The sequence below is a fragment of the Carassius carassius genome, chromosome 43 (assembly GCF_963082965.1).
Source record: "Carassius carassius chromosome 43, fCarCar2.1, whole genome shotgun sequence".
Taxonomy (NCBI): Eukaryota; Metazoa; Chordata; class Actinopteri; order Cypriniformes; family Cyprinidae; genus Carassius; species Carassius carassius.
The window spans coordinates 13,646,592-13,674,551 of NC_081797.1; the positions used below are offsets into that span (position 1 = coordinate 13,646,592).

Sequence of the window (27,960 nt, forward strand, 5' to 3'; positions counted from 1 at the left end):
ATATCTGAATTTAATAACGCATTTTAGAGATGAAACATTTCACTCAACAAGACATTAACTGATAAACTGGAGTCGTGTTGATAATTTGTGAATTATTGTGATGTTTTTTCACCTCTTTGCACTGCACCCATTTACTCCATTGGTGAGCAAGTCACGTGACGTTAAACTACCTAATCTATATCAGGACGGCCTGAGGCCAAGGGTGAGTAAATTTTCATTAAATTAAAATTTTGGATGAACTGCTGCCTTAATGTAAGAGCACTCGTGGACATATTTGTTATTGTATTATATAATTTACTACCAATTAGGCTGTAATAAACATTGGTTTGCAGCACAAATAGTTGTATGTTAGGTATTCTTCCACTAGTTTACCTACAGCGGCTAAAAAATCTCGCAGGAAACTGCTTGCTTCTGCGCTGAAAAATAAATTGAATATTGATATATTTTAATATTTCATCGCAATTAATATTAATAAATTAAACGTAATTGTTGTGACTCTATCAAAACGATTGACGGCCCTAATTTGCATTGCTATGATTCACACATAGTCTGGAGCACATGGCTTCTGTAGATAGCGTGTGGCCCGGTCCAAAAATAAGGCTACTGACTTGTCACGCGGGATCCGCACAATTGCCAGTATCCACTGAGTTTACCACTGATAGGCCGGCGGTGCATCAGTATACACACTCACCTCACGCAGCGAACGACTCACTTTCTTCAGCGAACGAATCACTTTCCTCACGCAGCGAACGACTCACTTTCCTCACGCAGCCGGAGACTCACTTTCCTCACGCAGCAGACCACTGACTCTCTCTTCATGTAGGGACCGAATATTATAATTAAAGTGACTTCTATATTGCGTCCAAAAGAATATTTAGATATGATATTTAAATATTAAGAAAGGTGTACAGTGTATTTTTTTTACTTTCATTAAAATATTTCAATAAATTGATAATTGCCTATTGCAAATTTATGAATGCGTGGTTAACTTTTTTTTCTGCAGTAACTAGGCCTATGCTATATTGAGACATTTTAAAATCTATATTTTGTAAAAAATAATAAAAAATAAACCTGAATTATAATCTAAACATCTGTATTTTCATATATTATATAAGTAGTATATATATATATATATATATATATATATATATATATATATATGTATATATATATATATATGTATATATATATATATATATATATATATATATATAACATAAATAAGTAGGCTAATAAATATATAATGTTTAAAAAATATGATATAAACTATTTGTTTTCCACCATATCACTAAAATTTAACTGTGTTAAGGAAAAAAAGAAAGTGCTTTCTGCATTGAGGATATTCTCAGCCCTTTGTTTGGGTAAATCTTTACTGGATTGTCTGTACTCAATCCTTATCCATCTTCAAGAATCAGCCTAAAATGCTTAAATCTCTCCCATCTTTATTTGACCCTCTAACTTTAATGCTCACTATTTTAATTCTATTCTTTAAAAAAACTAGCTTTCTAATCTTTTTGTATTCTATCGATTTAATTTTAATTTATTATACAATTAACAAAGGCAAAAAAAACCTCTAACACTAGCTTGCTCTATTCTTTTTCTATTCAATCTGTTTTTTTCCTTTAATATATTATTTAAAAGCCTTTGTTATGAATCAGAATCAGAATGAGTTTATTGCCAGGTATGTTTACACATACGAGGAATTTGTTTTCGTGACAGAAGCTCCGCAGTACAACAGAATGACAGCGACAGAACATAAAACACATAATAAAAGAATATAAAAATACAAAAAATACAAATAAGTAGATAAGGAATGACAATATACAAATTGACAATTGTAGGCAGGTATACAAAAATGCAGTTATGTAAGTACATGTATATTATGTGCAAAATTTAAGTGTATACTAAGTATGTGTGTTAGATAAATTAAGTGTATGTGTATATAAATATAAAGTGTAGTGTGTTCAGTGTGTTCAGTGTGTATCAGCTGTTCATAAGATGGATTGTCTGGTCGTTCTGGTGTTCAGAGCTCTGTAGCGTCGACCAGATGGCAACAGTTCAAAGAGGGAGTGTGCTGGATGTGAGGGGTCCAAAGTGATTTTAACAGCCCTTTTGCTCACTCTGGATAAGTACAGTTCTTGAATAGATGGGAGAGTTGAACCGATGATTCGCTCAGCAGTCCAGGTTAAACTTCCTCAGCTGGCGAAGGAAGTACAACCTCTGCTGGGCCTTTTTCACAATGGAGTCAATGTGAATGTCCCACTTCAGGTCCTGAGAGATAGTGGTGCCCAGGAACCTGAATGACTCCACTGCAGTCACAGTGCTGTTCATGATGGTGAGTGGGGGGAGTGCAGGGGGGTTTCTCCTGAAGTCCACAATCATCTCCACTGTTTTGAGCGTGTTAAGCTCCAGGTTGTTGAGAGTGCACCAGACAGCCAGCTCTTTAACCTCCTGCCTGTAAGCAGACTTGTCACCGTCCTGAATGAGGCTGATGAGTGTGGTGTCATCTGCAAACTTCAGGAGCTTGACAGAGGGGTCCTTAGATGTGCAGTCATTAGTGTACAGGGAGAAGAGCAGTGGGGAGAGAACACAGCCCTGGGGAGCTCCGGTGCTGATTGTACGGGTGCTGGATGTGTATTTTCCCAGCCTCACTAGCTGCTGCCTGTCTGTCAGGAAGCTGTTGATCCACTGACAGACGGAGGTGGGCACGGAGAGCTGAGTTAGTTTGGGCAGGAGGAGGTTTGGCATGATCGTGTTAAAAGCCAAGCTGAAGTCCACAAACAGGATCCTCACATAGGTTCCCGGTCTGTCTAGGTGTTGCAGAACATAATGCAGTCCAATGTTTACTGCATCGTCCACAGACCTGTTTGCTCTGTAGGCAAACTGAAGAGGATCCAGCAAGGGTCCAGTGATGTCCTTCAGGTGAGCCAGCACCAGTTTTTCAAATGACTTCATGACTACGGATGTTAAAGCCACAGGCCTGTAGTCATTTAGTCCTGTAATTTTGGGTTTCTTTGGGATGGGGATGATGGTGGAGCGTTTGAAGCATGAAGGGACTTCGCACAGCTCCAGTGATCTGTTGAAGATCTTTGTGAAGATGGGGGCCAGCTGGTCAGCACAGGATTTCAGACAGGCTGGTGTAACACAATCTGGGCCTGGTGCTTTTTGCTCTTCTGGGCTCTTCTGCTTCCGGAAGACCTGGCGCACCGCATCCTCGCTGATCTGTATTGCTGGTGTGGGGGAGAGGGGGGATGCAGGAGTTGTTATTGGTGTGAACGGTTGTGTGGAGAGGTGTTCAGGGCAGGTGATGGGTGTTCTTTCAAACCTGCAGTAAAACTCGTTCAGATCGTCTGCCAGTCTTTGATTCTCCACAGTGCTGGGGGGTGGTGTCTTGTAATTGGTGATCTTCTTTAGACTTTTCCATACTGATGCTGAGTCGTTCGAAGTGAACTGAGTCCTTATTTTTTCAGAATAATTCCTCTTTGCCACTCTGATCTCCTTTTCCAGTGTGTATTTAGCCTGTTTATACAAGAGATTGTCCCCCTTCCTGTAAGCATCTTCTTTGGCCTGACGGAGCTGTCTGAGTTTTGCAGTGAACCACGGTTTGTCATTGTTGTAATTTAGTTGAGTCTTGGTAGGAATACACATATCCTCACAGAAACTGATATATGATGTTACGGTCTCTGTGAGTTCATCCAGATCGGTGGCAGCAGCTTCAAAAACACTCCAATCAGTGAGGTCAAAACAAGATTGTAAATCCTGCTCTGCTTCATTAGTCCATGTTTTTACAGTCCTTAATACAGGTTTAGCTGATTTTAGTTTCTGCCTGTAGGTCGGTATAAGATGAACCAGAAGGTGATCAGAACGTCCCAAAGCTGCTCGTGGAACAGAGTGATATGCATCCTTTATTGTTGTGTAACAGTGATTCAATATATTACTGTCTCTGGTGGGACAGGTAACATGCTGTCTGTATTTTGTATTTATGTGTACTGCTTTTAAGCTAACTGAGACTTCTTATAGCACTTGTATATCATTGCTCTTTTGTTGTTTTTGATTGCTTCCATTGTCCCTCATACACTGTTTGTGACGGATTAAGAGACGATAGAGCTGACATTTGGAGTCACCGACTTTGCAAAAAAAAAAAAAAAAAACGTCCTGAGAATCCAAAAGCATTCATTGCGCAATGAAGTTTGTTAGAATTAATAAATAAAGTTAGAATGTCCTTATAATTTAAGAAATGAAAAAAAAATGTTTTACGTTTTTATATTCATTGCACATTAAGCAATGCTTGAGTATCAGCAGATGTGCGCGAGCTCAAATGTGCTATTAATTTTATAGCTACAACAGTGCATAGTAAAACGGTGTTTCGTTCCTTGAATTCATCAGATTTTCAACTAATCAAGTGAGCCAGTGATTCAACAGTCCATTCAAATGGACTCACTTGTTTCCTTTCTAATGGAATCAGCCGTTTTTAACGAAAAGTTTGATTCGAACGATTCAATAAATACTTAAACCATGGATTTGCTGTCACCTACTGGCGGTTTTATTGTCATCATTATTTATCCATGAAAGGCCTAAACCAGACAAGGTGCCAGCACTAGCCTACTACCAGCACAAAAACACATTTAGCAAAATATTTACCAAAATTAATCAGTTTCATTTAAAAAGGCAAAATTTTCAATACAACGTTTTTAAAAATTATGATTTTGTATTTTGTAATCATTAAGTAAAATTAGCTACAGGACCACCCCCCCAAAAGAAAAAGACTCTATCCCCCTAAAACAATTTTAAAATTCGACCACTGTATAAATACATTTGAATATATAATATTAATATACATATAAATATAAATTAAATTACAGTAAAGATTAAAAACTTAATTTATTTTTAAGTAACGTTTCCTGTCGCCGATTAGGTTTCCTGGGGTCCACAGTTTATAAAAACATAGTACTGGGGTTTTAGCCGTTTGCTGGACACCTCGACCTAACCTGTGCCTTTTTATATTTTTTATTGCTTAGCTTAGCTCTCACTATATATTATAATAGTTTAGATCATATTTTTTTAAACATTATATATTTATTAGCCTACTTATTTATGAAATTGTATGAAAATACAGATGTTTAGATTATAATTCAGGATTATTTTTTATTTTATTTTATTTTTTTATAAAATATAGATTTTTTTTAAATGTTTCAGTACATATAAGCCTAGTGACTGCAGAAAAAAAGTTAACCATGCATTCACAAATTTGCAGTAAGCAATTATTTCATTTTATTGAAATGTACACATTTTGAATATTTAAATATTATATCTAAATATTCTTTTGGATGTAATATAGAAGTCACTTTAATTATAATATTCGGTCTCTACATGAAGAGAGAGTCAGTGGTCTGCTGCGTGAGGAAAGTGGGTCTCCGGCTGCGTGAGGAAAGTGAGTAGTTCGCTGCGTGAGTCGTTCACTGAGGAAAGAGAGTCGTTCGCTGAGGAAAGTGAGTCGTTTGCTGCGTGAGTCGTTCACTGCGTGAGGAAAGTGATTCGTTTGCTGCGTGAGTGAGTCGTTCGCTGAGGAAAGAGAGTCGTTCGCTGCGTGAGTGAGTCGTTCGCTGAGGAAAGGGGGTCGTTCGCTGAGGAAAGTGAGTCGTTCGCTGTAGCCTTATTTTTGGACCAGGCCACACGCCATATCTGTAATACTGCCACACAAGGAGAGAATCACAAGGTCGCGTCCTTGAAAACCCAATGCACTCAGTTCTCCCGGTTTATTGAGCCTCGATACCAGCACTTCTGACACTTGATGTAGCTCTAGTGGGGAACTGAGATAGCATCGTTCACTTCCCTGAGACAGTAGTGGATCTGTCCTGCTCTCCATCCCCCACTAACCTGCAATGATTAACCCCTATATCAGTATCATCGCGAAACAGAGCATCTAATCTGTATGTTTCGCTCAGATTTAGCGCTCACCATAGAAGTGTTCTCCTCCCTGTGGTGGAGCCAAGCAAAGATTTCTTGTGAAGGACTGTTGACAGAATACTCACCACAAGCTGAAATGATGTTTATGGCAACTATTACATGTTATGTCTTTGCACTGGAGCTGAAGCTTCGTAAGAATTCCACTCATAGAGGCTTGATGTCAGCGAGCCCTGCTGGCGAATCAAAGCCTGGCTAAGCCTCACCTTATTTGCATACAAATTGACCAGCTGATCCCTGTCACTCTGACAATGCAGCCAAGGTACACCCAGACAGCAAGCCCAGCTAATTACAGCGTGATCCCATTATATTAATGCCAAATTGATCCCTAGACTGGAATGAAACCTGATGCTCTGAAGTTTCCCCTTATTGTCGGCCCTTGTGAAACTTTGAAAAGTTACCCAGTATGTTATGCATTTTAATTGCGCTTTAGGACTTGCTGACTCACTCTGCATCTGAACAGCCGATAAGCTTTTATTTAGGTCCTTGCAGTTTTTTTTCTCTCTCTCTCTCAGTAACCCTGCTCCCGGAGGAATAGTCCGGGTATTTTCATTGCGTTTTGTCGCTATCCAAATTAATTAAATAAAAAATGCATAAATTGTGAATGTTTGCCTTTTGGTTTTTAATAACGTGCAATCCAGTGCTTTGGATGTCCAATTACACACTGACCCCTCGTGGTCTGTTTAAAGCCTTAACGTAATAATATATTATCTTTCTTTAGCTCTCAAGGGATAATTTTGAATATTACAGCTAATTGACTACAGACCTTGAAGGCAATTCAGAGCTTTCTAATCCAAGCTATTAAATGTTCATAATGCTTAGCACTTAGCATACATTCAATATATATATATATATATTTTTTTTTTCTGAAATTATCTGATATTCGTCAGCATCAAATTTTAAACACAGGGCAATGACATTGGACTGACCTTATTATAGAGATTCTGTATTTTCAATATAGGCCACGGGGTGGCGTTACTGTAGTTTTTGCCTTTGACAATATATGAAAACAAACAAACGGTGAACAAAACGATTTGCTGTTTAATCGTTTTCAACAAGAAAAACAACAAAGAATAAAACATACAGGGAAAAACAACGTAATTCCACAATATCTCATGATACAAAAAGGTCACTGTAAACACAGTACAGTGCTGATGAAAATAATCTTCCAGTGGGATGAAAAGGGTTTGATGCAAGTTTAAGCATGTGAGTACACCACAAGTCTATTTTTGGAACTTGAATCTCTTCGTTGGAGGCTGAACAGCTGACAAAATGTTTGCGTGTGAAAACATACTGGGGGTTGGGGGTGTGGGGTACAGTTCATGAGTGAGCTCAAGGCACCACAACAATGCGCATAGTGTTGGTGTATCCAGATCCTGGACGCCAGCCTGTGACAACGATGATAACGTCACCAGACTTGAAGTACTGCCGGGCTTTCCCTGAAAATCAAAATGGTGGATGTGAATAAGACCTCAAGTACAAGGGTAAATGGTTTTAGTGCCTGATTTATGATTTCGGAGAATGATTGGCAGGGAGTGCGAGATCTTATGCTTTCAAAGCTAGCTTGCTATTGCTAGCCTCTTCGAAATCGCCTACGCTACCTTTAACTTGATGTTGCACTTTGTGACTTTTAGTATATACGTTAGCTTTAGCTTTAAAGGTCCTTGCAAACAGAGTGTGAAATTCGCGTATTCATTTTTTCGTATTCGTCATCCTAAAATTAGTTACACGAAGAAACTGAATCTGATGCATATCAATTCATCCATTGTGAAAAAAACTTGCAAAAAACAGTACTAAATGGCGTCTTTAAGCAGTGAGGAGGATTTCGTTGTCCTTCAGTTTTATTGCTTTTTTTCTTTTGCGTACAAAAAGTATTCTCGTAGCTTCTTAAATTACGCTTGAACCAATGATGTCACGATGATTATTTTATCGATGTCCTTGTTACGGTTCTGGACATTGATCGTGTAAGGATCCTTGCTGCCTATGGAGGGTCAGAGAGCTCTCGGATTTCATCAAAAATATCTTAAACTGTGTTCCGAAGAAGAACGAAGGTCTTATGGGTTTGGATTTGGAACAACATGAGGGTGAGTAATTAATGACAGAATAAAATTTTTTGGGTCAACTATACCTTCAAGGCTGTTCACACCAAGAATGAGAACTAAACAGTTAACAATAACTGTTTTAGCACATGCTGCAGTTATGGTGTAAAGTTAGTGGATTATGATTGGCTGTCAAAGTTTTATAACCTAGAAAAATCATTCTGAATGGGATTCCAATGATATCATCCGTCTAGATCAATCCATCTGTGTCAATATCATTATAGTTGTATAGTACAGTTGTTATAGTCTATTGTATAGAAATAGAATTATTCTTAAAACTTTATAGTTATTGTTGTGGTTGTAGTCCTCATTCTTGGAGTGAATAATCCTTTAAGACCCATTTACACCAAAAATTATAACTATAAAAGACAACTGTATTAGAGTTCAAACCAACTTTCTGTTTATAAGTGTGCACAACTACTGATATGTAAACCACTGGTTATTGGCTACTGACTTTTTTTAATTTTTAAAATGGACCAAATAAATTGCTCAAGTGGGTTTCTGTAGCTGCCAACAGTGTTCTTTTAAGAGGCAACCTGCTCTGTGAATGACTTTAACTAAATCAATGTGCGTCTGTTAGTGTCAGGCCAGATGAAGTGCTAGATTTCTCCGGATGTCTCATTACCGATCTCCAGGGCGAAGCTGACACGTAGATCCACATCCTCAGCCCATACATCATTAGCAGGTTTGGTGTAGAGGATGGGGATGACGCCGCGATACAGGTGCAGCTGCCGGGCCGTCTGGCCGTTTCGGGTCAGAGCCATGATAGGAGCACGTGGCCTGTATCTGGACAGCATCTGGGCAGACCTGAGGAGACAAAGACAGGGTGACTATTTTTATAGGTCCAAACAAAATATGAAAACTTTATTATACAAATAATAAGTTAATTGATTCTTAATAATAATAATTATATGAATATTAATAATTATGAGTCATGGAAAGGAAAGGATAGTAGTTTAAAATATGCTTTAAATATGATTAATAGTTAAAAAAAATGTAATTTAAAATTGTATAATAATTTATTTTAACTTGATATTTTATTTACATATCTAAAACATTACAGACAATTTTGAAAATAGACAAAAGAAAGAAAGAAAAATTATGTATATACTTATATACTTAAATATATATAATTTATAATATATAATTATAATAATATATATTTTTAACATTGTTTTTGAAAATGGTACATCCTGAAGAGTTTTATTTTGCATTAATGTTTGGCTGACTGTTCATTATCCAACTTCATTTGGCTTCCTACCAAATAAATAAACTTAAAAAGATGGAACTGGAGTTGTAATTACTTTAGGAATGACTGAGGATTGTAAGAGACATAAAACTAGCATAAGTATGCAAAAACAAAAATTATATAAATTTAGCTGTATAAATTTATAAATGTATAAATTATATAAATTTACCAATCCCCAGTGAGGGTGCACTTTTCCCTCTCTGCAAACTACTGTGGGACAAGTGAATAAGGAGTTTAAATTAGCCTATGAAATGTCAAGGTTCAGGCCTGCAAAGGTCAGACTGTCTCGCTCGCAATGAGATGCATTTCGATCAGCCACAGGGCAAAACGGATAATATATGAGTGTGAAGAGACCGTGAGTAAACTAACTTAACACAAATGATCAAATTAAGTGTTAAATATATTCTAAACTGGCATAAGAAGATTTGTGTCTTACAATACATGCATATGTTTTACAATCTCATGTGCATGACACTGAGTAGAGGTCACTGTACCTAATATTAGAACCGTGTGTGTGTGTGTGTGTGTGTGTGTGTGTGTGTGTGTAAATGCCACCGTAGGCCTTTTAGGGTAACTGAGAGCGTCTCTGACCTGCCAGTCTTGGTGAGCACAATGATAGCACTGGCACAGCACTTGAAGGAAGCTTCCACTGAACCAATGGCCACGGCCTCAGTGGGGTCACGGGTCAGATGGGTGGTCCGGCGAAGCTCTTCAAATACCTGCCTGTGGAACATAGCGGCCTCAGCTTCACGGGCGATCTGATGCAATGTTAAGAAATGACACAAATGAGAAGGCAAGAACCGTATTATTGTATTTCCATAGTATACATCACAGTATTACCATCTGATACCATCACTAGTGTGCTGGTACCTCCAGAGCACTTATTTTGATGGAGCTCTATTCAGTTTGACAATTATAAAAAACCTTTGCTGATAAATTAGAGAAAAAACCTTTGGTAGTGAGAGAAGTAGTGCTGCATTTCCTCAAAAGCATGTGAGAAATCGTCACAACACTTAACAACCTTAATTACAAATGGCACAGAAACAAGCACATCAAAAGCACGGAACTTGCAAGGCTAACATACCCTTGTGAAAAAAATAACTGAACTTAAAAGGAATCGTTCACCTAAAAATGAAACTTGGTTGAAAATTGACTTTTTCTTGAGGCCATCTATGATGTAGATGAGTTTTGGATAGTTGGAACCGTTTTGGAGAAATTTAGTATCACTTGCTCACCAATGGATCTTCTGCAGTGAATGGGTGCCGTCAGAATGACAGTCTAAACAGCTGATCAAAACATCACAATAATCCACAAGCAATCCACACCACTCCAGTCCATCTATTAACGTTTCGTAAATGTAAAAGCTGCATGTTTTTAAAAAAAAAAAAAAATACATCAAGGCACTTTAATTTAAGCCATTGTTTCTGGCAAAAATACTAGTCCATATTTCATAATCACACTTCCTCCAGTGAAAATGTCTATCCCTTGTCGTCCTCTCGCATCAAAATTAACATATATATTTGCTTAGAATTGTTTTAGACTATTTTCACTTGCAAACAATGCTTGATCTGTGCATATTTCTCTTAGACAGATTCAGACAAGATTACTTTTCACTGGAGAAAGCAATATTATGGATAGAGGACTTTTAACCAGAAGCAACAGTTTGAAATTAAAAAATGTATTAATGATGGATTTGGATTCAGTTCATAAGACTTTAATTGCCTGGAGTCTTATGGATTAATTGAGGGTTATTGTGATGTTTTTATCAGCTGTTTGGACTCTCATTCTGACGGCACCCATTCACTCCATTGGTGAGCAAGTGATGGAATGCAAAATTTTTCCAAATCTGTATATTATTAATCAAGTATATTTAAATGTATTATTTCCATAATAAACATATGCTAAAGTATACTTCTTTTTCACAAGGGTAACAGTTAAAGTAATAGTTCACCCAAAAATAAACATTCTGTCTTTAATTACATGTCGTTCCCAATCCATTCATCTTTGGAACACAAATTAAGATAGTTTTGATGCTTTCTGAGAGCTCTCTGACCCTCCATAGACAGCAAGAATCCTTACACGATCAAGGCTCAGAAACATAGCAAGGAGATTATTTACCCTTGTTGTACCCTTGCTGTCTACAGAGGGTCAGAGAGCTCTCGGACTGCATCAAAAATATCTTAATTTGTGTTCTGAAGATGAATGGATTGGGAACGACATGTAATTAACCACAGAATTTTTATTTTTGGGTGAACTTACGGGTCTTACGGTTTTGAAATGACATGATGGTGAGTAATTAATGACAAAATTTTCATTTTTGATTGAACTAACCCTTAAATTGCACATGTACACAGTACAGTTACAGCTATAGCATTTAGATAGTGTTTATTTTGCTAGATTTGCTTTTGGAGTTAATTACATGAATGTTCTGCTTAGCAAGCTAAACTTACAGTGCATTATGAACATATTAGCATTAGTACAATATCAGACACCAGTCAGGTAAAGCCAGAAGGTGGCGCTCTTGATGGTACAGTACCTGGTGCTGCATGCGCACAGACTCTAGAGGGTATTCACCCTTTGCGGTCTCTCCGCTCAGCATGATACAGTCGGCGCCATCGAGCACGGCATTGGCCACGTCACTGCTCTCGGCACGGGTGGGGCGGGGCTTCTTGATCATGCTCTCCAGCATCTGTCAGTCAAAGAGACAGTCAGATTGTGTTGGCTGAACTGAGTCGGCTAACTTGCTTCTGCATGATGTCTGTCCTAACCTGTGTGGCGCAGATGATTGGTTTGCCAATCCTGTTGCACTGACCAATCATCATCTTCTGAGCCAGGAACACCTTCTCAGTTGGGATCTCAATACCCAGATCTCCACGGGCGACCATGATACCATCGCTAGCCTCCAGGATCTCAACAAACCTATGCAAATAAAGAAATCAAAACAAGAAACTCAATCTACAAAGCACAACACGTTTACAGTAAGGAATGCCCACTTTGAAATAAATTCCAATTAATATACTGTATACATACAATTTACATTTATTTGATCAAAAATACAGTAAAAAACTGTAATATCGTGACGTAATATTTTTGTGGAAATGGTGATATATTTTCTTTCAGGATTCTTTGATGAATGGAAAGTAAAAAAAAATGCATTTATTTTACATAGAAATCTTTTGTTACATTATAAATGTCTTTTTTCACTTTTGAATGACAACTGAATGCATTCTTGCCAAAAAAAAAAAAAAAAAATCTTACTCGCCCCAAAATGTTAAAAATGTATTTAAAAAATATTTTAAATGTATACATTACAATATTTAAATTTATTTTTAATATATAATTAAAAATGAATGTAATAATTATTATTTAATATATAATCAGTTTATTTATATTAATAAATATTTACAATTTATTTAATTTTATTTCATATTTATTATCACTCACTTGCGCACACCCTCATGGTTCTCCAGTTTGCTGATGATCTTGATGTCTTTGCCTTTCTCTCCGAGCACCTTCCTGACAGCATGCACGTCAGCAGCTTTGCGGATAAAGGAGGCAAAAACCATGTCAACGCCCTGCTCCACACCAAACAGAAGGTCCTGAATGTCCTTCTCAGATACTGCAGGCAGGTCAACTTTGGCCCCGGGCAGGTTCACGCCTTTCTTGCTGCCCAGCATGCCTCCGTTCTCAATCTCACAGTTCAGGAAATCAGAACCTGAAACATTAAAAAAACGTTAAAACAACACGGTCCTGCTGTCATGTTTCAAAGGCTTGAAAATACGATGTGGTTATGATGGGTAAGATTCACTGAACTTGGACCTTACCAATTTCCTTAACTTTGAGTGAAATAAGACCGTCGTCTATGTAAACATGGCTGCCCTGCTGCACCACCTTCGTTATGTTCTTGTAGTCCAGCCACAGAATCTTGTCATCGCAATTGTCCTTGAAGCTGTCATCCAGAGTGAGCTTGATCATGTTACCCTTGACCAGCTTGACCTCCTCAGTGCCACTCTGAAGAAACCACATACATGCATGAAGCCTGAGTTTAAAAAACTTACGCCTTATGCTATACTTATGCTATACTTACGCCTTTAATAAGTCCAGTCCTGATCTCAGGGCCTTTGGTATCCAGAGCAATGGCCACTGGTCGGTATTCAATGCTACCAGCTCCAAAACTCTCAATGGCTTCACGAACATTCTTGATGGTGCCAGCATGGTACTGCATTAAAAAGGTTATTTACAGTAAATATGAGTGTCAAATGTTTTAAATATTAACTGTAAGTGAGCATAAGATGATAGAAAATGTAATCTAAAAGTACAAATAGGGAAAATGAGCATGAACAAGTATATAAACAGTGGTCAATACTGATAAGTTAAATTAGCACGTTAATGCAGGCGATTCATTTTTCCAGTTTAATGGGGTTAAATATATCCCAAGCAGTTATGCAGGGGTGGAGCTAGTGTTGGGCACCCCAGTCACAACTGCTGCTTTGGTCTCTCTTTTCTTGACAAGAATTGCATTCATTTAAAAGCAGAGCATCTTTTCAGAAGTGCTCCACTTCACCAGTATTTTTCTGTCCTGCCAGCAATTACAATGTGCTCGTAGTGCATGCTCTTCAATTGCACGCAAAAATATGGCAGTGTGCTCTGCCTGTAGCCTGTATAATTTCATAATAAAACGCAAATTAAACTATGACCGTGAGCGTCAGATCTGTGTTACGTTCAGCAGCAGCAGCTCTTAAAGTAATAGCAGCCAAATAAATAATAGCCAGCTGCTGTGATGTCTGTTAACCAAAAAAGAAGAAGAAAAAAAAGCGGTAATCAATGTTTTTTAGCTTTAAGGATTCATCTAGATTTAATTTAGAATTTAGTGTTTGATATCTTTATTAAATTTCTGTACATTTCCTACTTGCTGAAGGACACAATAAATGTGTTTTAAGTCCAATAAATGTTTAAATCAATAGCTCTCAATGATACTCTAATGTTGAGTGCCTGTATTTAATGGTTTAACATTAGGAAAAAAATAATAATTTCCTAGAGACGATCAGTAGTTTTGGTATCAGTGACTTTCTTTCAGTTATAAAAAAGATGCCACTAAACAAATACACTGTCTTTATGTTGTTTCAACATTCATTTGAAGATCGAATGTGAAATTATTGCAGTATAAAATTGTATTGTCCTGATTATTAATGATTTTTAAATCCTGATTAATTTCAGAAAAAAAATGTGTGATGAATTTGTTTTTTTTTTTTGTTTTTTTATCGACTGACATCACTAATTATATTATGTATTATTTCTTGCAATTCTGAGATTTCATCTTGCAATTCTGAAAAAAGTTAAAAAGGTACTTCCAACTTCTCTCAGATTAAGGAAGAAAAGGTCAGTGTAACAAAGACATTCAATCAACAACGATGTGATTGATTGAGTGTGTGTGTGTGTGTGTGTGTGTGTGTGTGTGTGTGTGCGCCATTCTTAAGGTGTGAGACTGATGAGGTGATGAGAGACAGGTGATTGCAATTGATGATGAGTTCAGGCAGAGGATTATGGGAAATGGAGTCCGGGGTGACTGGTAAAGGGTACAGGATGGGGTGCCCTCTTGCGGATCTCGTGGGCACTCCAGCTAGAGATCGTTACAGTCAGACTTATGAGATTTTGAACAAGGACTGTTTATTTAAGTACGGAGCCCCGCACATGACACGCAGGAAAAAATATAAGGCTAAATCGTGTGCAAGATTTACTAATTCGTTCCCTCAATGTACTAAAACATGCACACGATATGAAGGAAAACAATCAGTATGTGAAGCCAAGAAAATTCATACCTGCAGATATCTAAAGAAATGGGACCTGGGAATCTCAAATCTGTTAACCACTTCATCAAAAGATGAAATTGAAATAATAAATAAAAATGTTGTGCTGCAAAGAGCAATACTAGTTTTAACTTGTCTATAACTTGGCAAAAGATCATGGATTAAGCAGGGATAATCAACGGCTTGCATTAAAGGATTTTAAATACACCAATGTGCTTCATGTCGGGTGGTTCTTGACCTCCACGTCATGCATTTAAAATCATTTAATGCACGGCAAACCGTTGATTATCCATTACATATTATATGTGACCCTGGGACCACAAAACTAGTTATAAGAGTCCATTTTTTTTTTTTTTTTTTTATTGAGATGTATCCATTATTAGGATCTGACAATATTTGGTCGAGATACAACTGTTTGAAAATCTGGAATCTGAGGGTGCAAAAAAATCTAAATATTGAAAAAATCGCCTTTAAAGTTATCCAAATGAAGTCCTTGGCAATGTTACTGCAATATTACTAATCAAAAATTACTTTTGATATATTGACTGTAGGAACTTTACCAAATATCTTCATGGAACATGATCTTTACTTAATATCCTAATGATTTTTGGCATAAAAGAAAAATTGATCATTTTGACCCCTACAATGTATTGTTGGCTATTGCTACAAATATATCTGTGCAACTTATGACTGGTTTTGTGCTCCAGGGTCACATTTTATATTATATTACATTGGCTCTGAGATCTCCAAGCAACCCAACTTCCTCATGTTACATATGGCATCATTTTTGTCCTTTAGAAACATTAAAAACTCTTTTTAGGCTATTTTCTCTTCTTTGTTCTGTTTGTACGCTGATTCTAGCTCTCAGACGGATGTTTTATCGATTGACAGCGTGAGCTCTGAGACCTGTAAAACTCTACTGAACACGATGTTACAGAATAAAAAGAACAAAGCGAACATGTCTTTTTTGCTGTAAAGTCTACAGCTCAGTCTGTCTCTGTCCTGTGCATTCAATCGCAGGCTCGAGGCAGAGACAGAGGTGTATATATATATATAGAATCAGGGAGAGACAGGTTATGTTTCCAGTGACCCACACAAACATTTGACTGCTTCTGATCTCAAACTCTTAGTTTTTCTGTGAATTAATATGACTGGTCTGACAGCTTTACTGATAGTTATGTCAAATTTTGGTTGCCGTTTCTCTGATTACAGACTGCAAATAACAACTAAGCAAATAACAAGACAGTCACTTCAACCATATCACTACATGCATAAGTGTCAATGAGAGTGCTCATTCTAATAATGCTAAAAAGGTAAATTATTTAAAATTCATAAGTAACAAATACAATTTAGACTCAAATGATACAAAAGGATAGTGCTGTATTGTGACTGATTATGAATTTCAGATAAAAATGGATAAATATGAAAATCTCAGGTTAAAAATTGTAAATTTACTGTGATCTCGGGTCCAATTATGATATTAGTATTAACAAATGTTAAAATAAACACTAATATAAATGTTAGTATTAACATTGAATGATTAACAAGATGATAAATAGGTTGATAAAATAAATAAAAATTTTAAAGTAAATAAAAGTAAAATATTCTGCAAGTTATAGAATGCATATTATATATTATAATAAAGTAAAACATAAATTTATTTTATATTGAAGTAGAAAGTTTTAAATTTTGTTAAACTAACAAGATTAAGAATTCCATACATTTTTAATAAATACCTTGCAATGTGCAAACTGTAAATGGCATATTTTTTTATGTAAATAAAGGTGAAAAAATAAACACACACACACATATAGTAAACTATCTGTACGTTTTTAAATTACGTTTCACCAAATTAAACAGATTAATAAATAAATCCATAATAAAAAAATAAAATAAAATCATGCTTTTAATTTAATACATTGTATAGTATGGATTTTAATTTTTTACGAATATTTAATATTTCAATCTTGATTTTCTATTTTTAAAATGGTTTTAAAAAGAAGTTACCACATGAAGATGCTTAGTAATGCTCACTGGAACTCTCAATGAACTCTGTGCTCATATTTACTCATCAAATATAGAAGCAAACTTTATTAAAGACGAACATGAGCTACTGACCTTCTCAGTTCCCCAGCCACAAATAACTACTGCCTCACTTCATGATAGCATGGTTAATATAGTAATATGTTGCAACAGTGCCACGCAAAAAAAAAAACAGGTAAAAAGCCATGACTTTTAAAGGGGACAGGTCAGCGCAGTCTAAACTCACACTCTGGCTAGAGCCCAAGATGACCAGACAGATCAGAGCGGGTAACAAGATCAGCTTAAAACTTCTGACATTTGAAGAGGCACGAGGGAAATACCACAATAATCAAAGATCTACGATTGAAGTCAAGGCTGATTAATAGGATGGAGACTTTTTGAATAACATTATTACAAGATTATCAGACTGCTTGATGATATAACAATACATGTGTGGATCATTTCAGTGGAGGCTAATGGAAAACGTTCCATAATGGAGGAGATCACGTACCTCGTGAGTTCCATGGGAGAAGTTCAAACGTGCAACATTCATGCCGGACTTGATCATCTCCTTTAGGGTCTCCACAGAATGGGAGGCAGGTCCTGCATTAAGATAAAACATACTGAAAACGTTTTGAGGCACAAACTGCATTAAAGGGATAATTCACCCAAAAATGAAAATTTGCTGAAAATGTACTCGCCCTCAGGCCATCCACGATGTATTTGAGTTTGTTGGTTCATTGGAACAGATATGGAGAAATCAATTGCTCACCACTGGATCCTCTGAAGTGAATGGGTGCCGTCAGAATTAGAGTCTAAACAGCTGATAAAAACATCAGAATAATTCACGCGACTACAATCCATCAATTAACGCCTTGTGATTAGGGATGTTCATTTCGGGGGTTTTTTCCTAACTGACAACCGAGGCTCATTAAACGACTATTAACCATTAAAAGTCAGATGCGATTATTTTAAATTAGAGTTGAATTAAATTAGAAAGGATAAGGGTCTGTGACCCATTAAAAATACTAACATTTGTTTCCCGGGAATTAATTTCATGTTCAAAAAGCAACAATGAACATAACATGAGGATTCACATGGTCTTCATATCACATCACGCACCTGCAGTGCTTCTGCGAGAGATGAAAAACATAATAAAGCTAGGCTATATATAGCGAACAAATAAGCCTCTACGAGAAATATATTTTTACTTGAATAATAAATTACGAAAATGAATTAAAAACCCAGTTTTGGTTCATTTTTGATCCGCGCAAAAGGAAGTCAGATGGCAGAAAGCGGCATCCTATTTTTCTTTAGGCTTATTTCACGCACAAAGATTTGTTTTTAATGTGAATGTACACAAATAAAGGCAAACCGTTTACAATTGTGATTATTTTTATGACTAAAAGGAATAGTTGCTTCCACTGTTAGAAGGGAAAAAAATCAAGTTAAGCTATGCTACTCTGACAAAGCAGCCTGTTCACTATCATAATAAAATACAGTCAAACAAACATAAAAAACAACAACAACAACAACAAAAAAACCACACACTGCTTAGTTTAAATATGTAATAAAATCTGTGCGGTCAAGTGTTATCACCGTACTGCTGTGATGTTATGCAAAACATTTTGTTTTACATGGATATTGGAACGCGAGTGAAGTAGGCTATAATATAAAATAATTTGGCATTCAAATACATAGAGAATACGAAAACATTTGATTTTGTGTCGAATGACAGACCCAACATTGGCTTCAGTTTAATTTTAGCCTAAATTAATTTGTTTTGGCTTGTCGTTTATGTTGCTATTACTTTTATTCGTGTTCTTAAATAGGCTACTGTTATTTGAAAGGATTTGTTGTGGAGTGAGGGGAACGTCTCGGTTACGTACATAACCCTCGTTCCCTGATGGAGGGAACGGAGACGTTATGTCGAACGACATATGGGGTCTCACTTGGGAGGTCAATCATCTCTGAATTTAAGAGAAAACGCCAATGAAAATTGGCTAGTGGATTAACACACCTGAGCCACTCCCCGTGCCACGGGTATAAATAGGGCGACAGGTGCATCCACTCATTAGGTTTTACGCTGAGGAGCCGAGAACGTGTCCCGGCAACAGCGAACGGTTCAAGGTTGTGGCATGGGGACATAACGTCTCCGTTCCCTCCATCAGGGAACGAGGGTTACGTACGTAACCGAGACTTTCCCTATCTGTTGGTCACTACGAGTTATGTCGAACGACATATGGGGTCCTATGGAAAACTCCACAACCTGAACACCGTCACAACCCTGTGGCGCTGCAATTGTCGACAAAGCCCTGGCGTGCCACAAAAGCTACGCTTAAGGTCGTAACCTTCCCAAAGCCCCAGCGCAAATTCACTGAGCTTGGTACCGAAGGGGCCAAAGGGTGAGTACATCGCTGCTGGAGAAGGCCATGCTGCTGTTCCGCCCACATAAAGTTAATGGAAGGGATTTCAACCTTCAGAGAAAGATTGCTTCAAATCTTCCCTATTTGTTCTTTCAGCTGGCAAGACAATGGGGAAGCGAGCCTAGGAAAGGGTCGCTACGGATACCACATCCTACCCGTAGGTAGGTGACATGTGGATATACCGATATGGACTGACCCAGGGGGCAGTACTACATATGGAAGGGGTCTCTGAGGCAGGTCCTACCTTGGAGTAGGGATGGAACGGCTGCCAGAAGAGACTGACAGAACGGGTCTGCAAAGGGAAGACACGGGTTTGCCAAGAGGGAAACCTTACCGTGGAAGAATACACATATAGGATTACCCGTAGGGAACCAAGCCATATGAACACCTAGCCCAGTACAGGGGCTGACCGGAACTCCGGGCATGCTAACGCCAGTACTGGGCCTGGCGACAGACTGCTCCGCCAAGTCTGACTGCCGAGGGTGCTGGAAGATGCTCGACCAGGGTACGCCAACCGGGGAACTCTACTGGGAGAAGAAAGGCGCTCACATCCCCGTGTTAGGGGGAATGGCGCAGCAAGCGTGACACCCAGCCAGCCCTTCCCGCCAATTACCTGTTACCCAACACACGGGAAGAAACTGGCTCCACACGGAGGTTGTAAAACCTCGCAAAGGTGTTAGGTGTCGCCCATCCCGCAGCTCGACAGACGTCTGCCAGAGAGGTGCCGTGCGCCAGTGCATAGGAGGAGGCCACACTCGGTGTGGAGTGGGCCCTCACCCCCAGGGGGCACGGCTCGCCTTGGGAATGGTAAGCCAAGGCGATGGCATCCACTATCCAGTGGGCCAACCTCTGCTTAGAGACAGCCTTCCCCTTCTGCTGACCTCCAAAGCAGACCAGGAGCTGCTCAGAGCTTCTGAAGCTCTGGGTGCGGTCCACGTATATGCGAAGCGCTCTTACGGGACACAGCAACACCAAGGCTGGATCTGCCTCCTCCAGGGGCAGCGCTTGCAGGTTCACCACCTGGTCTTGGAAGGGAGTGGTGGGAACCTTGGGCACGTATCCAGGCCGGGGTCTCAGGACAACGTGAGAGTAGGCCGGCCCGAACACAAGGCACTCTTCACTTACCGAAAATGCTTGGAGGTTTCTGACCCTCTTGATGGAAGTGAGCGCGATCAGGAGCGCTGTCTTGAGAGACAGGAACTTAAGCTCGACTGAATCCAGCGGCTCAAAGGGACCCCTCTGAAGTCCCGCCAGGACAATAGAGAGGTCCCAGGAGGGAATCAGGGGTGTCCTAGGAGGATGTAACCTTCTGGCACCCCTCAGGAACCTAACGATCAGGTCATGCCTCCCCAGGGACCGGCCGTCCACTGCATCGTGATGGGCTGCAATGGCAGCCACATACACTTTCAGGGTGGAGGGTGACAGCCCACGCTCCAACCTTTCTTGCAGGAAAGAAAGCACGACTCTGACCGGGCATCTCCGGGTTTTCTTCTCGGTGAGAAGAACACCAATTCGTGAACAGACTCCACTTCAGAGCATAGGCCTGCCTCGTAGAAGGGGCTCTAGCCTGAGTGATAGTGTCTACCACTGCTGGGGGCAGATCACTTAGGTCACTTAGGTTCCAGAGATCTGGACGCGGGTGCCAAATGGTGCCAAGCCCCTGAGAGAGAAGGTCTCTCCTCAGGGGGATGCGCCAAGGAGGGGCTGTCACGAGGAGCATGAGTTCCGAAAACCAGGTCCGGGTGGGCCAATAAGGCGCAACCAACAGGACCTGTTCCTCGTCCTCCCTGACCTTGCACAGTGTCTGTGCGAGCAGGCTCACTGGGGGAAACGCATACTTGCGTAAAGCCCGAGGCCAGCTGTGTGCCAGTGCATCTGTGCCCAGGGGGGCCTGGGACAGGGAATAGTACAGCTGGCAGTGGGAGGACTCGTGGGAAGCAAACAGGTCTACCTGGGCTTCCCCGAATCGACTCCAGATCAGCTGGACCATCTGGGGATGGAGTCGCCATTCCCCGGGGAAAGTGAGCTGTCGTGAGAGCGCGTCGGCTGCACGATTGAGCTCCCCCAGGATGTGGATAACACGCAGCGACTTGAGCCACGTCTGACTCCAGAGGAGGAGATGGCGGGCGAGTTGAGACATGCGACGTGATCGTAGACCGCCCTGTCGGTTGATGTTCGTGCGGACCAACACGTGCTTGTCCAGCAACAGCGGACGAAACCGTCGTAAAGCTAGATGCACTGCCAGCAACTCCAGACAGTTGATGTGCCAAAGCAGTCGAGGTCCAGTCCAGGACCCCGAAGCTGCCTGCTCGGGGCTCGACGCGCCGGCCTCGAAGAACTCTCAGCACGGGGCGGAGCTGGAGGACGCAGGGGGGCGCCCACGGCGACGAGCAGGCTGAGGCGCTGCCCGCGACGGAATGGTGGCAACCGGAGGCACACGTCGGGGCAAGATGTGTTGGATGGCCTCAGTCTGCTTTTGCACCGCCGAGAACTGCTGGGCAAAGTCCTCGACAGTGTCGCCGAACAGGCCTACCTGGGAGATGGGAGCATCGAGAAAGCGGGCCTTGTCCATGTCCCTCATCTCAGCCAGGTTCAGCCAGAGATGCCGCTCCTGGACCACCAGCGTGGACATCGCCTTCCCGAGGGACCGTGCCGTGACCTTCGTCGCCCGTAAGGCGAAGTCAGTCACCGTGCGCAGCTCCTGCATCAACCCCGGGTTGGTACCACCCTCGTGCATTGCTTTGAGCGCCTTGGCTTGGTGTACCTGCAGGATAGCCATGGCATGCAGGGCGGAGGCAGCTTGGCCCGCAGCACTGTAAGCCTTGGCAGCGAGCGCGGCCGACAGTTTACAGGCCTTGGACGGGAGACGCGGACGATTCCTCCAAGTGGCGGCGTTTTGTGGGCACAGGTGCACCGCAACCGCTCTCTCCACCTGGGGAACATTCACGTACCCCCTGGCTGCCCCGCCATCAAGGGTGGTGAGGATGGAAGAGGGAGACGAGCGGCTTCTGGCCGTGAAAGGGGCCGTCCACGACTTCGTCACCTCTTCATGCACCTCCGGGAAGAAAGGCACCGGAGCAGAACGAGGTTGTGAGCCGCGTCCCGCGCCGAGAAACCAATCATCCAGCCGCGAGGGCTCGGGACTGGGCGGTGTAGTCACCTCCAGCCCGATACTCACGGCTGCCCGAGCAAGCATGGCCGACAACTCCAAGTCAGATTCGGCAGCAGCGACAACACCCGAGGGGGGCAGCCCCGCCGAATCCTCATCCTCAGAGGTCGATAACCCATCCCCCGATGCAGCGATCGACATCTGATCTTCGGGCGGCGCACCGAAAGACACGCTGGGATCGCCATGAGACGGCCCAGCAGAATCAATCGGCAGCTGCACGGGACAGGCGCTGCGGGAGGAGTGAGAGGTCCGTGGGGCGTGGCCCGGCGGAGAAGCTCTCACTGTAACCCTCAGATCTCCCAGAGCGCCAGCCGGCGGTCCTCTGCTCGAGCCAGAGAAACCGGGACGGGTGGCGACAGAGGGGTCTGCTGCACTCCCCTTGAGGAGTGAGAGACGCGATCGCAGCGCTGCCATGTTCATACGCCCACAGTAGACACATGAATCATTCACGAGCGCAGCCTCAGCGTGTTGGACGCCCAGACACTGCAGACAACGCTCGTGACCGTCCACCGAAGACAGGAAACGACCGCATCCAGAAGGACACGGACTAAACGGCATCTTGAAAAAGACGCGAATCGCCCGTGATTTGCTCTTTTAGAAAACTGTCTCTTTTAGCCGAAGCGCCCAGGGGAATCGCCGTCACAGGGACACCGCTGTACCGCGCCGTCACACCGACCAGGAACAGCTTCTTTAAAACAAAGATGAATGGCTTTGTAGTGACTGCTCTCATCGACTACTCGGCTCCGAAGCAAAAATCTAATGAGTGGATGCACCTGTCGCCCTATTTATACCCGTGGCACGGGGAGTGGCTCAGGTGTGTTAATCCACTAGCCAATTTTCATTGGCGTTTTCTCTTAAATTCAGAGATGATTGGCCTCCCAAGTGAGACCCCATATGTCGTTCGACATAACTCGTAGTGACCGACAGATAGGGAACTAAAATAACATAGCTATATTTACAATATTTATTATGATGTTTGTTAGGGCTGCACGATAAACTGCATGCGATATTTAATGTGCATCTTGTCAGTAAAGCCGGTTCTGTAATCAGCGGTAAATCTCCATCACCTACGTGCTTTCACATGGAGCAGCATTTACTACACGCAGTTGTTCACTGACAAGCTGCGCAAAACATGAGCAAAATATGATTGTGTTTTTGCGCAGCTTGTCAGTGAACAACAGCTCTGTGTAGTTAATGCTGCTCCATGTGACAGCGCGCAGGTGATGGAGATTTACTGCTGATTAAACATTTTGCGTCGGAATTAAGCCAATGCAGCAAACTTTTTTTTTAAACATTTTAATAAATTACTTAAAATAAATAAATGACATTTTAAACCATTTAACTGATTGTATAAATCGGTCAAAATTCTTAACGGTCGGTTAACGGTAAACCGGTTAAAATGAACATCCCTACTTGTCATAAATTGTGTTTTTAATACAACAACTTTATTTTTAATAAACAAAATAATAAACAACTTTATAACAACTTTTTAATAAACTTTAATAAACAAAGATTTTTTTAACTTTATACTTTTGCTTCCAGTTAAAATAGTCCTCTATTTATAATAATGCTTTCTCCAGTGAAAAAGCCTGAAGTCTGCAGAGAAATATACACAGATCGAGCACCATTTACAAGTGGAAAGACCCCAAAACTGTTCTAAACAAATATGTGGGTGGATTTTGATGTAAGAGGACATCAGGAGACTTTTTCACTGGAAAATGTGTTATTATGGATTATGGACTCGTTTTTTGACTGAAAGCAAAGGTTTAAAGTTATATAGTTTTTTCCAAACACACAGTTTGTCACTTTACAAAACATAAACTGATGAACTGGAGTCGTGCGGATTACTTGTAGATTATTGTAATGTTTTTTATAAGCAGTTTGGATTCTCATTCTGATGGCACCCATTCACTGCAGAGCATCCATTGGTGAGAAAGTGATGTAATGCTACATTTCTCCAAATCTGTTACAAAGAAGAAACAAACTTATCTACATCTTGGCCTGAGGATGAGTAAACGTTCAGCAAATTTTAATTTTTGGGTGAACTATTCCTTTAAGTGCCTTACATGTTTCACTGACCGAGCGTGCAGACGATGCCTGTGTTGCGAGACACTGTAGGCTCAGAGTCGATGTCCAGCAGACACAGGTGCTCCAGCAAGGTTTCTGCCATAGCAGCATGCATCTGCTGCGTCTGAATGAAGGCAGAGCCTGTAGTCTTTGTCTGAGACATGGCTGGAGCTGCGTCCACAACTGCTAGAAAAGTGCTGGAAAAAATATGGACAAAGCAGATTTAGATGACTTATGCAAGGACAGTGATTATTTTGAGTTTTTTTTTTATTCTCAGGCCTTTGGAAACACATTTGACTTTCTTTTCTGTGTACACAAAAGGAAAGGATCTCAAAGAAGCAAAAAAAAATTCCACCATAATTTCATAGAAGACTGGCCTTGTAAAACATACTTTTAAAAAGAGTATTTATTATGGAAACAATAGACTTTAAAAGAATATACTTAAGTCCAAACTGAATGTAATTTTTTTGACACTTAACTTCGTTAATTGCAATAAAATAAAATCTATTATAGATTAAATTTATATTAAACGCCCGTAACTGAACTTAACAGTGCTTATTAGACTATCTTAAGCAGGACTTAAGTACATGTCTTCATGCAATTTATTTTGCTGAATATACTGACAAGCATTTATTGTAAACTTACATATAATTTTATTTCTATTAATCTTGTAATAAATTTGAACCCATTTTGTAATTACACATGTGTAATGATAAAGTTACACTTTAGTACACTTAATATATATAAACTTTAAATATAAAATCAAATAACACATTATAGTTAAAAATCGTTAATTATTACGTGTTTATTATGTTAGTCAATGAATCAAAATTTGTGTACCTCTTTAAAGCGCAATAAAATTATTCAAAAGGACTTTAAAAACACAAAACTGAAATTAATGACTTTTTTTAAGCGTACTTGTATTTAGAAAAAGTCATAAAAGTGTAATATCTTTTAACACACTTAAGAGGCCTTTTCCTTAATTTTATATTATCTGCAAGTACATTTTTAATATTCTTTAAAGTACACTACAGTCGTGGCAAAAAGTTTTGAGAATTACATAAATATTGGAAATTGGAAAAGTTGCTGCTTAAGTTTTTATAATAGCAATTTGCATATACTCCAGAATGTTATGAAGAGTGATCAGATGAATTGCATAGTCCTTCTTTGCCATGACAATTAACTTAATCCCCAAAAAACCTTTCCACTGCATTTCATTGCTGTCATTAAAGGACCTGCTGAGATCATTTCAGTAATCGTCTTGTTAACTCAGGTGAGAATGTTGACGAGCACAAGAATTCTTTTCAATTCTTGTAAAGAAGGCTTCAGGGCGTCCAAGAAAGTCCAGCAAGCACCAGGATCGTCTCCTAAAGAGGATTCAGCTGCGGGATCGGAGTGCCACCAGTGCAGAGCTTGCTCAGGAATGGCATCAGGCAGGTGTGAGCGCATCTGCACGCACAGTGAGGACAAGACTTTTGGAAGATGGCCTGGTGTCAAGAAGGGCAGCAAAGAAGCCACTTCTCTCCAAAAAAAACCATCAGGGACAGATTGATCTTCTGCAGAAAGTATAGTGAATGGACTGCTGAGGACTGGGGCAAAGTCATATTCTCCGATGAAGCCCATTTCCGATTGTTTGGGGCATCTGGAAAAAGGCTTGTCCGGAGAAGAAAAGGTGAGCGCTACCATCAGTCCTGTGTCATGCCAACAGTAAAGCATCCTGACACCATTCATGTGTGGGGTTGCTTCTCATCCAAGGGAGTGGGCTCACTCACAATTCTGCCCAAAAACACAGCCATGAATAAAGAATGGTACCAAAACACCCTCCAACAGCAACTTCTTCCAACAATCCAACAACAGTTTGGTGAAGAACAATGCATTTTCCAGCACGATGGAGCACCGTGCCATAAGGCAAAAGTGATAACTAAGTGGCTCGGGGACCAGAATGTGGAAATTTTGGGCCCATGGCCTGGAAACTCCCCAGATCTTAATCCCATTGAGAATTTGTGGTCAATCCTCAAGAGGCGGGTGGATAAACAAAAACCCACTAATTCTGACAAACTCCAAGAAGTGATTATGAAAGAATGGGTTGCTATCAGTCAGGATTTGTCCCAGAAGTTGATTGAGAGCATGCCCAGTCGAATTGCAGAGGTCCTGAAAAAGAAGGGCCAACACTGCAAATACTGACTCTTTGCATAAATGTCATGTAATTGTCGATAAAAGCCTTTGAAACATATGAAGTGCTTGTAATTATATTTCAGTACATCACAGAAACAACTGAAACAAAGATCTAAAAGCAGTTTAGCAGCAAACCTTTTGAAAACTCCGGAAAGACTAATATTTATGTAATTCTCAAAACTTTTGGCCACGACTGTACACTACACTACACACCTCCTTTTCACAAGGCTGAATAAAGCAAGATATTCACAGAATAATGCCTTAAATTTCATTCAGACGCTTGCACAAAGCTATTATATGGTTCAACATGGTTCAAAACATTAAATGAGAGCCAGTGGCAGCACTGCCTAAGCCAGAAAGGAAGAGTGTGTTTAAATGCATGATTGCACGCACACATTCCAGCAAACAGTGATCTGAGGGTAAAAAGACAACTTGTCAAAGTAATAAAACATAGTATATAAATATCATGTCAATAAACACCAAAACATGTTCAACTTTTAATAGAACTGATTTAAGTCAATGAACTAAATGTGTAAATTATTAATACATTTCAGCTCCAATTTTTCACCAGAAAATGTCAGGTTAACTTTTTAATTACGTGGACAAAAATATTTATTTCTAATCACATTTAAGGTCTAAATATACGTTTATTTTATTAGCTCCAAACAGCCAACGGGTGCTTTCAGAACTTCGCAGTAACTATTTTGTTATATACACTATATTTATTTTGTTAGCGCATATTGCTATCTTGTAATCTGTTGAGTTCAGTGCCTCTTACCTCAGAAGATAAACGCACGCCTGCAGGAACTTCTGCTCTCTTCCTCCGTCACGGTCTCAACTTATCCAGTCTGAACTGACCGGCACTACTTCCCACAACTCAGCGTGTTCCTCCGACAGGGTCTGTATAGTTCAGTATTTTGAACTGAGTTTAAATTATTACATTAATAATATTAATACTACGATATATTGATAATATTGATAA

The 27,960-nt window shown here is 40.1% G+C and overlaps 1 protein-coding gene across 1 annotated transcript; it reads right to left on the reverse strand.

The window, feature by feature from the left end:
• Positions 1-6,985: 6,985 nt before the first annotated feature.
• pkmb (pyruvate kinase M1/2b) lies at positions 6,986-27,809 on the reverse strand. The gene is made up of 11 exons (XM_059536289.1): positions 27,757-27,809; positions 24,816-25,000; positions 17,653-17,744; positions 13,400-13,531; positions 13,137-13,323; positions 12,757-13,027; positions 12,081-12,231; positions 11,849-12,001; positions 9,904-10,070; positions 8,689-8,870; positions 6,986-7,403 (listed from the first exon to the last, which is right to left on the reverse strand). The coding sequence occupies exons 2-11, from the start codon at positions 24,964-24,966 to the stop codon at positions 7,297-7,299; spliced, it is 1,593 nt and encodes a 530-aa protein (XP_059392272.1). The 5' UTR covers positions 24,967-25,000; positions 27,757-27,809; the 3' UTR covers positions 6,986-7,296.
• Positions 27,810-27,960: the final 151 nt, after the last annotated feature.

What these genes read in the sequence shown, in the direction of transcription:
- pkmb (XM_059536289.1), bottom strand. Translation starts at nt 24,966, where the DNA reads ATGTCTCAGACAAAGACTACAGGCTCTGCCTTCATTCAGACGCAGCAG. An exon ending in CAATCATCTGCGCCACACAG is followed by an intron (nt 12,002 to 12,080) that starts GTTAGGACAGAC and finishes TTTGACTGACAG; the next exon opens with ATGCTGGAGAGCATGATCAA. An exon ending in CAGCTTCGCCCTGGAGATCG is followed by an intron (nt 7,404 to 8,688) that starts GTAATGAGACAT and finishes TTTGATTTTCAG; the next exon opens with GGAAAGCCCGGCAGTACTTC.